At 38.6% G+C, this 15,341-nt stretch overlaps 1 protein-coding gene across 1 annotated transcript; it reads right to left on the bottom strand.

Moving 5' to 3' along the window:
* Positions 1 to 236: 236 nt before the first annotated feature.
* Positions 237 to 12,234, bottom strand: XKR9 (XK related 9). The gene is made up of 5 exons (XM_015855731.2): positions 11,936 to 12,234; positions 8,284 to 9,038; positions 7,562 to 8,020; positions 1,752 to 1,975; positions 237 to 1,141 (listed from the first exon to the last, which is right to left on the bottom strand). Exons 3-5 carry the CDS (start codon positions 7,834 to 7,836, stop codon positions 504 to 506), a joined length of 1,137 nt encoding a protein of 378 aa, XP_015711217.1. The 5' UTR covers positions 7,837 to 8,020; positions 8,284 to 9,038; positions 11,936 to 12,234; the 3' UTR covers positions 237 to 503.
* Between the last annotated feature and the right edge of the window lie 3,107 nt (positions 12,235 to 15,341).

Here is a 15,341-nt window from a genome sequence, read left to right as displayed (position 1 = left end):
AAGCTATTCTTCATGGGATGTTTAAGGAGAAGGCAGTAAGGCTTGTATATATGCTCATCTATATCAAAACTGCAGCTCTTACAGTAATGGGAAGAAACAGCCAGCTCACGAAACACCACCCCTCAATATTTCAAGTACACTTCTCTTTCCTTCCAGCAAGCCTTGCTTTTAACAGAATTAGCATAAATAAACAGAATACATTAGTAATGCTAACTTTCTTTTGACTTGCTTTTAGCTTTTCCTATGTTTTATTTGCACTGATAAAAGCTAAAACAGTGAATTGGGTCGGTTGGATACATGGATTCCTTTTTAAAAGTAACACTGACTAGTGCATAAAAAATACATTATAAAGGTGCTTTATATTACATCATGGAAAAGTTATTCAGAGCCAATAACTTCAGTATATTATGTGCTACTTAGTAAAAATACGTAAGAAACAAAGACAGAGAGGCACACTCTGCAGCAAGTGTTTGCTTTGCAGTCTACACCAAAACCCACACTGCTCATTGCTTTATGAAATTCTGAAATCTACCAACTTCCATACTGTCTCCTGCCCTTCTATCAACTTCATCGAAAAATGTCTGTTGTTTGCAATAAATAGTGGGGTGAAAATACTTGTAATAAACAGCAAGAAAAATAATACCTAACACCAGACTGAGAATAGTTAAGATGCTCACAATTGTGAGATGCCCTTCTTTGATAACAGAAGGTTTCCAAAACAAACATAGAAGCAAAATACCTAAAGTTACAAGGGTGTGAGTAGCATAATAAATAGAAACACAAGCTTTTGTTTTTCTCCCCTTTATGTTAAAAAAGGTAAAAAGTAGAATGATTCCAACAACAGTTCTGTACAGATATTCCATCCGCTTGGATGTGCAAAATGCTGTGTGCTGTTTCAAAGTCCAGGCAAAGCTGCAGCTCCAAAGAAGTATCAGCAGAATTACAGAACTTCTAACACTTAGTAGAGTCATCAGTGAAATACTGAGTACCCAGGAAGTGATGGTAAGCAGTTTATAGAAGAGATACACAAACTTGGAGAGCACTTGCAATTCCTCTTTATCAGGCAGAGATTTTCGTAGTGATATTTGATAATCAACCATTGAAAAGGAAATACCACAAAATGAAATAATAATGGCAGCATCTAAACAAAACACAAAAACAAATGTTAGACTTAAGAAAAGGAATTTCTTTTACATTAGAATTTCTGAAGGTTTGGACAAGTTTGTGCTTTCTTTGCAATATCTTCATACCAACTTTATATTTCCTCTGTGCTCCTGAACAAAACACGTTCATTTTAAGGCTCAGTTTAACTGCCTAAGTCTAGACATCTACTATTATTTGGGATCTCTTGCTGTTGCTTATCTCATAAATGTTGTGCATTGTGATTGTCATCACAGATGACTTAGAAGCTCTTATGGTGTTGCAGATAGCCCATAAATAGCTGAGTCTGGGCAACTGATATTGAGACAGGGATGTTTGTTATGTCAGCATCTATAATTGAGACTTTACCCTTCATGTTTAAGGTGAGATTCATCTAACCATTTTATCTCAGTACCTGTCAACTCATGGACTATCAGAGAACCCTACCTAAGAGTGCAGATCTCTCCAGACAGAAATTACAATGAAATGCAAAGCAGTTATACAGTGAAGTATACATTGACCAAAATATGTTTAAAATGTGATCCAATAACATGAGTTAAGCTTTTAGGTAAGATCTTCAACTTTCAAATCACAGTGCAAGAAATACTCACATTGATAGAAGTTATGGTTGTTGTGTTCCATGAGTACATAAATCTGAACAAAGAGCTGTGGTGTGGTCTCAAGAAAAGTCTTGAATACCCTGAGCATGTTAATATCAGTCAGTACATCAATAGCTTGTTTCTGAATGATGTTGGGAGGGTCTGTTTCTGATACATCTCCACTGATGTCTTGTCCAAATGCAGCTTGGCTTCCATACTTCAAGGCAAACCAATATCTATTTAAAAATTAAAAGAAAAGAGAGACTTGGTTAGACCGTGTTTTTTAAAAGTATAGTTCTATAAATTTACATTGTCTAACAAAGTCTTTTTCCATTTCATTCTCCATTCACATTTTATCTTTGAATGTACCTTCTGCTAAGATAAAATCTAGACCGGTATATGACTGGTGTCAGTGATTATCATATATTCTTTTATGCCCACTGATACTGATGCAACAAAAAACTAGAAGAGAATGAGACTTGCTTGAATAAACATCACAAGTATTACTTTGTTGGGTTTTTATTTGTTGAAAAATACCACAATTCTGAATATTCCCTCAGCAGCTCTTCTCACTCTCTCAAAGATACTCATTTACTTTCTTTGTATCCTTCTAAAGGTATTAGTGAATACCCAGCTGTGAACATCCAGCGCGTATAGGTATATAAACCCCAAGGATATGATCTGATGAACTACAAACATACAACATGATTTCAGCAAAAACAAACAAACAAACAAAACCACTCAAGTGTTCTTTTCTAAACAGCCACAAAGACTTTAATTTCAGAAAATTACTTTCAAGACAGATGGATCTCCTGGGACTGCAGATTCTATTGTCTGAGTAGTTTTACATAAACACATCATTTGCTTCAGCAAATGATTGCACCTGAATGACTTTTAGAACAGTTACAGTTTATTTTCAATTAAGGCTAAATGAATTTTTTTTCCAAAAGAACTGAAAATTCAAGGATACATCGAATTAATTAACCAGTTGACTGGCTTAGTAAAGAACTTATTCTGTTCGGGATATCTCTAATGCCATGCTTGAAGATAAATAAAGCCTAGATTTTATTTCTGTTTCCAAGGTTTTTGCTTCAGGCCTGAAAGGAGATAGAGCATGTCAGAAGGAAGAGAACAATTAAATTGTAATTATAAAAATGTTTTGATAGTTAAGGAAGGAACCAGATCTTGTATGGCGTAACCTTCACATCTGTGTTTAAGAAAACAGGATGGTGGCTACAACCTGATGTAGGACCAGAAATCCTGATGCTGCAAATTATGGTATTTCTGCTGTACTTGATGGAGTCACTCACACTTGACCCTTGTGAATGATCTGGCTTAGAGCACTAGTATTTTGCAAGCCAGGGGAGGCTAGGTAGTGTTCTACCTGTGAGAGATGAAATGCATCAGCTCCAAAGGAATAGGTTCTCACTGCCAATAACCTCCTGCTAGGCAGCCCTTTCTCATCACAAAGCAAAGCAATGCTTGCTTTCTCCTGCCAGTCACCTGATTTCAAGTGGCTGTGCAGGCTGTAGGTTAGAACTGAAACACAGCAATAAGCACTGTCATTGCTAGCAGTAGACTATAAGCTTTGTACTGGCTTTGCAAGGTCTTGAAAGTTCTGCTTGTCAGGCTTAGTCTTTGTGAAGTTTTCTTGACCTGCCTGCAACCTTGTTTTCGTTTGTGTAGCCAAAATTGGTGAAGCTTGGATTTTCTGCAGAAATAAAAAGTATTTTTTCCTGACCTATCAGTTGGTGCTTTTGTTTGTTTCTGTGTGGCGCAGTCACAGTTTTACATAGGTAACACTAATATCCTGATATTCTAAACTGAATGAGATATATATGACTGACATCACAGCATAGTATAGAGAAACATAGTTTTGGTATGATAGCAGAGATCATGAGATGAGGAGACACAGGGTTAAAAATAGTGTATAGGATGATAAGGGATACCTAGGCATGGGAGGCAACACAGCTATAACCTAATCACTAATAGTCAATTATTGAACTGTAGACCTGGAGCTAGATTAAAAGATTTAAAGGTTTAAAAATAAATAAATAAATAAAACAAAAGGAAGGAAATAATAGCATCTAACATAAGTAAAAGGCACCACAGATACTAAAATTGGATCCATATAAAGCTTCAGGTAAATGAAGAGAAAGTAAAGTGCCCATTGGCAAACACACACACACAAAGACCCAAAGTGGATCCTAAAGAGAAAAAAAAGCAACCGTCAACGTGAAAATCATATCCCTCCCAGCAACATTCCATAGAGCGGAACGTCTCTAACTGGCACCCAAATCTTCATCAGCACAGTCTGATGAGATAGGATGTATACTGTAGTACTGGGACTGCAGTGGAAACATGAAGAGGAGGTAGGTGACATGGAAGGCAGTACAGCATGTTTGTGATGTGTGAAGCCACAGAGTAACAAAAACAGTTTAAAAGGATTGAAACATGGTGCTCCTATGCTAATAGCTGTATTAGTGTAGGAATACAGTTTCCACATGAGGGAGCAGAGGGGCAGAGCTGAGCTTTACTCTCTGGTGACAGTGACAGGACCTGAGGGATGAGCATGGAGCTGTGTCAGGAGAGGGTCAGGTGGGGATTAGGAAAAGGTTATTCCCCAAGAGAGTAATCAGTCCCAGTACTACAGCATACATCCCATCTCACTGAACAATGCCAATGAAGATTTGGCTGCCAGCTAGAACATATAGTTCCATGGAGGAAGGATGTGAGAAAGATCTGGTAGCAACAGTCGTCCCTTCTAAATGCTGGTCAGGCAATCACAATTTGCAGCTTTTAAAATAAATCTTTAATCAAAGGAAATTTCTTCTTTGCTGCACATTAAATTTAATCTTCCAAGTATCGAAAGGCTTGGATTAAATCCATGAAACTGAACTGACTGTGTCAATACCTTGGGGCAGTACATTTGCGTTAAGAAAGCATGAGCAAGTACATGTTATCATGTGACTTCTAACTCACGGTAGCATTAAAAACTTCCCACTTTCAATTAACTATCTGTACCTCATTGACTTTGTACCTTAAACACCTTCCTAACAACTTCATTCTGCAGTTCTTGTTGCACACATAAACTTCTAGAGGTACATTATGAGTGTCACTCCTTTTTGATCCACTCATGGTCTGGGAATGTTTTACCAGGTGCCAAACTTGTACCAGTACCACTGCAGATCATCTATATTGATTCTGTTTGTTTTTTGTTTTGTTTTTTTTCTCTGCACTTTTAAGAAAAAATGTTGTGAAATAATAACAGGTTTAAGAGATTGCTCTATTGCTTCATGTACTTAGAATTTTTATCTACAAATAAGCAAAAAATGCTTGTCATCTGTTTAAAGATGAAAGCACCAGGAGGTACAACAGCAGCTGCCAGTATCACAACAGCAGCTGCTGCTATGGCCTGCTGTTCTGACAGAAATGTTATTCCCTGCTGAAAGTTTGTCTTCCTCAAGTGTCCTTGACTGATGCTGCAAACTGCTACAAGTCAGTGGATTCATATGCTGCTACAGGGAAGTGTTTCCTTTTTTCAAATTCACTGATGGTATTATCTTCCTAATGTCATCTGTTTCACTGGAGTCTTTTCTCAACTCTATTAACATCTGTGGGACGTATTTAAATAGGTCAGGCTGAAAATAATTTTAGTCAGTATGGTTAAAATATACATCATTTTGTTTTTAAAAACTCCATTCAGAGAATAACATTTTGTATAAAAATAAATTGTATGTCAGTTATCTTCCCATTAAAATAAACTAAAGCCTTATTAGATATTGAATAGTATTAATTTCTTTTCTTTTCAAACATATAATAATACAATCATATACATGTGAATTCTATAATTATTATTTAGTACTGACGATGTGATAACAAAACCAGATGAATTCCTGTTAGTCTCAGTACTATACAAACATAACAGCAAAATTCCTTGTTTCAAAGACAAAGCAGAAGGTATAAAAGACATAAGAGAAGGAACAAATGAAGAAAGACATGAAGTTTGGTGAAGTGCATTAACATCTTCCAATTCAGGCATCCTCAGTTCACTGGCTGATTCATTATTTACTGACTAGGCCCCATTTCCCTCTTTGATGGGTGGAGAAGATAGTTTCCTGCCCTCTGGGTAAGCTCACCTTAATAGTTAGGACCTGACTCTTGACAATATCTATTTTGACTGTATTGACTATAGAGATAAACCTGGGAGACTCACTGTCTATATTTACTGGGTATATCAGATGACTGAGGAGGGGACAGGAGGGGAGTGTACATGTACACACTTAAGAAAACAAATGTAATAGGAAGTATGTAATAGCTGATGACAAGGTACAAGCACAGGTGTCAGCTTGCTGTTACCATCTTACACCTTACAGTGTGCATGATCACACTATTGAATTTTGAGGAGCGGCTCAGTTATATGTATCAGCCTGGGAACTTTCTCCAAGCAGAAGTAGCAGCATAAGAGAAAACACAGTTTGTCCGATAGAGAACAAGGGGACCAAGATGGCCTCATTGCACTAACTACAGAAGACAAAATTACATTTACTGTATAACAAACTGCTAAGAGAAGATGTCACTAATTGTATGAAGGAAACAGAAAATTTGTTGTAGGATGTAACCAACTGAAGGAGTAGGAAATAAAGTAATCCATTGAAAATGTGTCTGTAGCACCAAGGTTTTGAATGGATGAACTGATGTAAGAGTTAAATCAAGATTACATCACCAAGAACTGTAGATGATCAGAACTTAAACCTGAATGCTGAAGAGGAGAGTTTTTAAAGATAGGCACAAATCAGAGGGAGATTTTAGGGGCAACCTGGGTGTGTAAAACCAAGCCAAAGGTGAAACCAGAATCATGTACAGATTACAGAGAATGATGTCACTGTAGAGAAAGGGGAAGAAGGGAGGCTTACCATATGCCACTGCAGTTACTGGTTTAACACTTATCATCAGTTATAAGAAACTGAGGTCAAAGTTTTAATTTCCTTTGGAAGAAACAAACTCAGATTAACTGAGAAAGGAAGATTAAAAGGCTTGGAAATGGACAAAAAGGAGGGTACTGCAGTGGGCCCTGAGACATCTCCCTAAAAGGCAGAACATAGTAGAGTCCCAGTGGCTGGATCTTTGTACATCTCACATGAACCAAACTGTGCCCATGGACTTGAACATTAAACCATTCAAAGAAATTGAAGAGGGATTTTTTGTCTGCCAAAATATAGTGTTTTAAAGCTTTTCTAATGCCTGACACCAAAAAGATTAAACTTGGCAGTCCCTAAAGAAAGTATCCTTCTTTCATATTCAACAGTCCCTTTCTCTCCCAAATCTTGTGGTTTTCCAAGTATTGATGGACATCTGGATTTATAAATTACCTCTTACTTCAGCTATCTCACCTACTTAGTCTAACCAAATGAATTCTCTTCCTAGTATCACTTTAAATACATTTCTTTATCAGTTAAAACAGTATTTCTCTGTAAAGCAAGAACTGTTTATAAATATACCTCATCAAAAGGTTGATGAATCAAATGGATTATCACTGATAAGTAAAGTTACATAAAAATCTGCATTTGCTGCAAAAGCTGACATAAGCATAAGCAGCAGCCTCCATTTCCTTATGTGGACCAGTGACTGTTGACACCACAAGTGCCCCTGAAGTTATATTAACATGACAGCCTGGCACTGGAATTTCTTTTAAAAAATAATTTAAAAAATTAAAATAAATAAAATAATAATAAAAAAAGGCTAGAAGCAGTATGATTTCTCATTTTAAATTAAAAAAACAGAGCAAACCAACCAACCAAACAAAAAAAGATAAGGCTTACCTTATAAAAATCCCACATTGAAAGAAATGAACTAGAAAAATCCAATCCAGCTTCCCAGGATCAGTACCATTCCAGTCATTTTTAAACCAATTATAACTGAATATCTGAGTTATTAGTGACGAAAGGCCTCTAAAACAGAGTATCAATATCGCCCAACAATATTGTCCCTGATAGAAATATTTACTAGCAACCCAGAAATCCACTCCAATATCAGCTATATAAACTATTATGCCACCAACTAAAAAAATAAAATTCCATTTGGTAAATTTCATCATGCACTAGATTGTCACTGTTGTCATTCTGTCCTCATATTATGTGAAGGAAAGTCAGAATAAATAACACATTTTCCCATGTTCTCAATTGAAATATTAAGCTAACTTCATTGGTGCATGCATATTCCATAAAACATGAGTCCAGACTGTCTTTGCACTTGGTGCAGTCATTCTTCTTTACTGGTTCCTAAACAGAAGAAAAAGGGAGGTCATCAGCAACAATAATGTTTTTTTTTAATTGAATCACAGCAATTATATACATATTTTTTAATTATCACACTTCACATACAAAACACAGAATTTACTGAGATATCTGTGCACAATCGGTGTGAAAGAAGCTTCTGAACACCCCACAGTCACTCACCCTCCTGACCACTATTTTTCTTCACCTTATCAAGCAGTTTCTGAGACAACTTTTAATTGTAGCAAAATAGTAAGAAACAAGCTTACCTCTAATCACTTTAAAAACCAGCTTATGGGGAAAAAAAGAGTGACTCCATCCCAGAACTTGAACTTGCAAGTGACTCACTGAGCACAAGGCTGAGAGAACTCGTGTCCTGAGTACACAGTGGTGTATCAGAGTACACGTCACTATGCCATTTCCACCTGAGTGGCTGACTTTGTGTGCATGCATCTCATGGTTTCACCTTTTGTGCTCATTTGCCCCAGCGCAGCAACAAAGTGCCAAACAGGCCCGAGCTTCCCCTGTGAAGGAGACATGAAAGGAGCAAGGCCTGCTCCTACACCTCACTGACAGACGTCTCACAGCCTGCATCTGTAGCAGCTATGTGCAGATGACTGAACCACACTATCTGCCACGAATGGAATTTGTTCACAGTCCAAACTCTGTGGACTGCCTAATATAGCAAGGATTCTTATGATCTATTTGATTAGTCCTTCCACAGATCAGTGATCAGAGACAGGTGAATCATAAAGGCTATAAGGAAGTACATACATCCTTTGTCTCATTCAGTTCCACCTCTGCTAAGCTGTAAACATTATTTTACAGTTTTCTTTGCATTTATGAGGAAAAATGAAAGCTGCTGGCAGCAATCCCAAGGAAGGAGAAGCAGGAGGTGCCAGAGCAGCAGGTTCAGTCCTTTCTCTACCCAAGGGCAGCAGGCCGTGCCATGAGGGCAACTGCATCATGGCAATCCATGCAGGGCCAACATCCAGCAGATTTTTGTGAGTTTAGGAACACCATCCTGAGGAACAAGGTGACACAATCAGTTTACAGCACACGAACCTGCAGAAAGATAATGACTGCTCTAAGCTGTGTTGACCAAGTTCATCTACATCCTGACCCAGGTACAAAACTAAAAAGAGAACCTAAGCTCCTAATTTCCCATAGAGGAAAAGGGTGACATAACAGCCTAAATAGGTGCTGGGTCTGGGTCTCTAAGCATTATTGTTATTGTTACTATTATTTAATCTAGGCCTTAGCTATCCCTAGCCTCTTTTATATCTCCTACTGAGGTTGCACATCCTAGCCCAGTAAAGGTCAATAAGGTGATCTCATAGTTAGGACAGCTGGTATTCTTTCACTATCCTTTCCTATCCTCTCCAAAACATCACCAGTCTCTTTCAAATCACTAGTGAAACTACATCCAACTAACAGGCAGATTCAGGGAAGTGGACTTTAGTACAAACATAAACTGAGCTTTATGAATGTTTCATAAGCTGAATACTTATCACAGAATCACAGAATCACAGAATCACAGAATTACCCGGGTTGGAAGGGACCTCAAGGATCATGTAGTTCCAACCCCCCTGCCTAGCAGGGCCACCAAACATACACATGTACTAGATCAGGTTGCCCAGGGCCCGTCCAACCTGGTCTTGAACACCTCCAAGGACGGGGGCATCCACAACCTCACTGGGGCAGCCGTTTCCAGGACCTAACCACCCTTCTAGTAAAGAACTTACCCTAACATCCAACCTAAATCTTCCCTCCTTCAACTTAAAACCATTTCCCCTAGTCCCGTATTATCAGCCCTTTCGAAAGATTACTCCCCTCCTGGATGTAAGTTCCTTTTAGGTACTGAAAGGCTGCAATGAGGTCACCCCGCAACCTTCTCTTCTCCAGGGCTGAACAAAACCAACTCCCTCAGGCCTGTCCTCATTAGGGAGGTGCTCTCCAGCCCCTGATCATCTTTGTTGGCCCTCTCTGGACCCTTTCCAAAATTTCCATATCTGTTTTGTACTGAAGGCTCCACACCTTGGACACAGTATCCAGATGGCCTCACAAGAAGCAGAGTAACGAGAGGACGATCACCGTCCTATCCCTGTGACCCACCCCTTCTCTGATGAGCCCAGGATCCATTTGCTTTCTGGGCTGACCAGAAGCGCACTGCTGGCTCATCTTTAAGTTTCTCATCTATAATCAGGACCCCTAGTCTTTTTCAGCTGAGGCTGCTCTCAAGGACAACTCCTCCCAGCCTGTACAGGTTGCCTGGGTTTCGTCGCCCCAAGTGCAAAACCTTGCACTTTTGCCGTGTTGAAACTCATTAGGTTCAACCCGAGCCCAGCTTTTCCAGCCTGTCAAGCGTTCCCTCTGAATGGCAATCTGTTCCCTCACCGTATCAACTGCACCACTCAGCTTGGGTGGTCATCAGCAAAACTTGCTTGAGGGTGCACTCCATTCCCTCATCGATGTCATTAATAAGATTGTTAAAGAGCCACCGGTCCCAAGACAGACCCTTGAGGGACGCCGCTCGTTACCGGCCTCTCTCAACCTGGACATAGAGCCATTGACACACCCTCTGTTGCGGCCTTTCAAGCCAATTGCTTTATCCAATCTTAGTTGTCCACCCATCAAATCACCTCCCTCCCAATTTTGGAGATGAGGATGTGTAGGGGGACCATTGTCAATAGGCCTGCTTCAGGTCCAGGTAACATTGACGATTCGGCGGTCGCCTTCCTTCATCCACCGAACGCCGTCAACTCCATCATAGAAGGCCACAAGATTAGTTAAGCATGACCTTCCCCTGGTGAAGCCGTGCTGGCTGTCTCGGATCACATGCTTGTTCTTTATGTGATCAAGCATGTTGTCCAGGAGGATCTGTTCCATAATCTTCCCAGGCACAGAGGTGAGACTCACCGGCCTGTAGTTACCCGGGTCGTCCCTTCATACTTATGTATGAATCAACTTAAAAGTTTATAAGCTGGGCTCATTCAGTAAAATTGAACACAAAAGCCCTGTATTTACTTTATAGAAGAACATCATGTCAGTCTGCAACTGGATATACAGCCTTTTTTTATGACAAGAATATCATGCATGATTTTTTGAACCAATTAAAAAAGAACAGGGTTCACTACTTGTGTAGAAGACACAACAGTAAAAGGTAAGTCAGTGATTGGCTGCAAACTGAAATTCCCTTGGGCAGGCAATTAATGGCCAAAGAAGGCAGTATAATAGGTTTTATATTTAATAAATAATAGTGTGTTAGAAATTTGAGTGGTGAAGAGTAGGCTCTAATTTTATACCCGTAATGAATAACAAGGGTAATTGGACTTCTCCATCTTTACAACCTTTCCATACTTCTGTGAGTACTTCACAAGTAAGAGTTGTCTTATTGTCTTATTAACACTAATTAGAAAGAAAATTTTATGGAGTAAGTTCAGTTTGACTAGAGTGGGAGTACGGTTCGACTAGATGATCTTATAGGTCCTTTCCAACCTTGTGATTCTATGATTCCATGATTCTATGACCAGGCATGAATGTCTGCTCACAGGTGAAATCTATGTTGAAGAACTCAGCTCTTAACATCCCCTATATTTTATCCACAAGAGCACTCCAAAGAGCAGAACAGTGATGTGTACCAGCAGGGAAACAATTAAATACTAGCAGAGAGAATGCCTTATATCACTCACAGTTATCTTGTCATCAACAAAGTTATCTTGTCTTCAACACATAAGAGCTAGCATGACAGAAGCAAGCAGAATATAGAGTATATCACCCAACAGAAATGTAAGCCTGCCTTGAAAGCTAAAATAATTCAATAGAATCAGTTTATAATAAAGCAGGACCAACAAAATGTTATTAACTAGAGTTTCCATTTTCATTATTCTTTTTAAGTGCCATTACAAAATGCAGACTTACCATAACACTGGCCTCAATAAACATGCAACAGATTTTTCATGTTAACAAACCTACAGATTTGCATATTTGCAGGTTTCCCATCCAGACTTCCTGAAGACTCACAATACAAGAAAAGTTTCAGGGCTTACTGACATAACACAAACTGAAACTAAAACCATATGCAAAGCATGTGACATAGTTAATGATTTTCAACCTGTCAAGAACTGTTATTCTTATGAATGCATAATAAAAATTCCATTCGAAAGGGTCTATTTATAAATCCTTGTCTGTGGTTAATATATTATAAACTTCTCTTCAGTAAATGAATTTGACACTTTACTTCTTGAGTGTCAAAACAAAAACAATCAATGACCTATTGAGCAAAAGGCAATAGATATATATGGAAATATATGAATATATGTGTGCTGTATAGATTTGTCTATACAGAAGTTTATAAATCTTTATTAACTTGTATGCACATTTCTGTAGCTCAAAGATTTTAAATCATTATTAACTTGTATGCACATTTCTGTAGCTCAAAGATTTTAAATCTTTATTAACTTGTATGCACATTTCTGTAGCTCAAAGATTTATGAAAAAAAAAATCATTTTGGCTACAGTAGAAAGATATAATAAAATGCACTTTAAAGTATTCATGAAAAGCTTTTCTTTGTAATAATATGTGAAGACACTGAATGTGTCCAGTGACGAGTGATTAAAACTGCCCTCTGGTAAAACTGCAGGTGTTTGCAAGAGTCTGCTCCAGCTGTATTATCAGCACTCAACACAGCCTTCATGCTGCTGAGAAAATCCAGAGCACATTTAAAAGAGCTGCAGGATACAATGAGCAGGTGTTGGTATTCAGCCTCTCTGTGCCGCACAGGGTGATACAAGCCCTCAGCAAGAGTAGTTTATAGCTCTAGATCTTAGGGCAGGAGACGCAACCAAATCAATATCTTCATAGGGAATATAAGATGACTGCTTTCCCTTTCTTGTGCTCCCTTCTATCTATAGATCAGAATACTAAGAAGTTCTTTCAGTGCCTGATAGTTATTATTTTCATGGCACCATTTAAATAAAGGCATCAATTTATCTGAGATTTTTTCATAGTTAAATAACAGTGTCTGAATCCCAAGCAGTCCGCAGAACTCCTGGTTCAATTGTATGTGGTTCATTCTATCTATGAGATAACACATTAGGAAAACGTCTTCAGACATTGGTGGGTGAATGCATTATCCATATCTGCCCTCTGGAAGATGAAACAAAGGTCTTTCTGCCTATATGAGATCTCAGCGATGCTTCAAAGATAATAGAGCTGCTGCATACGTGCCAAACAAACTCTTCATTGTGGTTCTGAGCATCACTAACAAGTTTATTTAAAATACAGTTTTATACAGCTCTGCAGTAAAATCCAGGTGACTTCAGGAAAGAAGCAGCTCAACAACTGTAATGATACCTACTCAGTCCTATAAATGATCAAATTAATACAAGCACTTGGTTAGAATGTAGTATTTGCGAATATATCTTTCACTTGACCAGGAGCTCGATGGATGCAACTGCACAAGCAAGACAAGGCTGTGACAACCTGGCTGTGGACTAGACTACCTATAGTGAGCAATTTTTACCAAGACTACCCCCCTCCATGAGGCTGGGCCAGATGTGAAAAGCAGGTACCCTCCAGTACAGCTTGAAAAACTTCACTAACCTTAGTCAATTACTAACACAACCCTATTAAGTATAAAAGAACTTTTGATCGTTTCAGGTATGTGTTCTACCAGAATGATAATAATATTCATAATTCGGCAGCAGAGCAATAAATACACTACGTGATGTGTTTGCTGCATGTTTAAATACTTAGAACTCAAGCTCAGGTCTTAATATTTCTAACGAAGCTTTGCAACTTGTTTATCCAAATGGTAACCAAGCTCCTGTGGCTTTAAGGGAAGGCATCTTAAATTAGCCAAGGCACAGAGGCATTGCTGTGACCTTTGTTATTATTAAACAAATTACGCAAACTCTGTAGTACAGAGAAATAGAGACTGAGAGATAGGTTTGCCTATCTGATCCTTGGACTTATTAGTCAAGTAACTCATGAGCTAAATTACTGGTTGGATGACTTCTTTGTTTTCTAGCTAGACTTGCCATTGAGGAAAGCACATTACGACCAAAATCCTATGGTATTCAGTACACATCTTGTTATTTGCTTCCAAAAGGAGCAGGAAGGACATTTTCTCTCTGCTTTGATTAGTGTTAAGAAGACAATGGATATTTTACCTTTGGGATAGTCAACTTTATTTCAGACATCAGAAACTAAGGTCCTCATTAGGACTAGCACTTACTTTTCCCCTCAAACATTTGTATTGGCCATGTAAAACAGCAATTTAGTGAACCAAAGAACATCTTGAGGCTCTGCACCCACGTGTGATTGTACCAAATTAAAGAGTATAATAGCAAGACTTTCAATGCGTTCCTATTATCCCCATTTTATATGAGAAACATTAAACTTTAAGCTCACGGGCTTGTGCAGGAAATGAAGACCGCAGTGAAAGAAAGAACCTGGAATTAATTCTCCAAAGGCACCCACTGCTGCCACCTACAGACAAAACAGAATCCGAGCTCCCACCTAATAATGGAACAAAAGATTTTACTACGCCATACTGAAATACTTGCATTTGATTAGATAGTACCTTTGCTTAATGGCAGAGCAACTGAACTTCACCTAGGGAATGAAAATGGGTTGAATGTACCAACAAATGAGTATATACATGAGTTACAAAGTCAACATAATTGAGTACCTCGTGAGTAAGTTTGGGTTTAGTCACACATCTTTATAAAGCAAGACTGGGAAATCACATGGGAAGACATTGAAATATTGAAATATTTTATATAGTGTATCTTCCTTATCCCAGTAGCACACGTGCACACACAAAAGCTTCTTTCCTCCCACATAAAACATCTTTGTACGATGTCAGCGTGTTATGCTCTGAGGAGTTTGAAAATAAAAAGTAACCTTAATGTTTTGATAGGAATAATTCAGATGAATAATGGAGATTGGCTTAAAGGCCTAAACACAGGGTTGTCCAGTATCTGCTCTGTGGTCCAATTGCTGTCTGTGGCTTTTCTGATGCCTGGCAATTAACAGCTGCAATTAAAGTCTATGCCCAGGAGTAGATGTTTTTAATTGCTGCACATATAGACCTGCACAACATGCTGCCAAAAAGCCTCTCGTGCATCACAAAACAGATTGTTTTGCTGAACGAGGGACTGCAAATAATTCATACAGTTTGAGTAGCTGAAGGGCTGATGAGCAGTCTAAGGGTACTAACATGCAGCTAAATTAGCAACGACAAAGCAGCATAGAGGCAAGCGTGCTGTTGGCACCTGAACAGTGAAGATACAGCGCTGCTGTCTAACCTGGCAGCTGAAA

Source organism: Coturnix japonica, chromosome 2 (genome assembly GCF_001577835.2).
Source record: "Coturnix japonica isolate 7356 chromosome 2, Coturnix japonica 2.1, whole genome shotgun sequence".
Lineage (NCBI taxonomy): Eukaryota > Metazoa > Chordata > Aves > Galliformes > Phasianidae > Coturnix > Coturnix japonica.
The sequence above is the reverse complement of the archived record's forward strand: the minus strand, read 5'-3'. Positions and strand labels throughout refer to the sequence as shown.

Excerpts from the sequence above, each read along its gene's own strand:
- XKR9 (XM_015855731.2), bottom strand. The coding sequence starts at position 7,836 with ATGATGAAATTTACCAAATGGAATTTTATTTTTTTAGTTGGTGGCATA. Across the intron at positions 1,976-7,561 it reads CAATGTGGGATTTTTATAAG|ATATTGGTTTGCCTTGAAGT; the intron begins GTAAGCCTTATC and ends ATTTTTAAATAG. Across the intron at positions 1,142-1,751 it reads CAACCATAACTTCTATCAAT|ATGCTGCCATTATTATTTCA; the intron begins GTGAGTATTTCT and ends TGTTTTGTTTAG.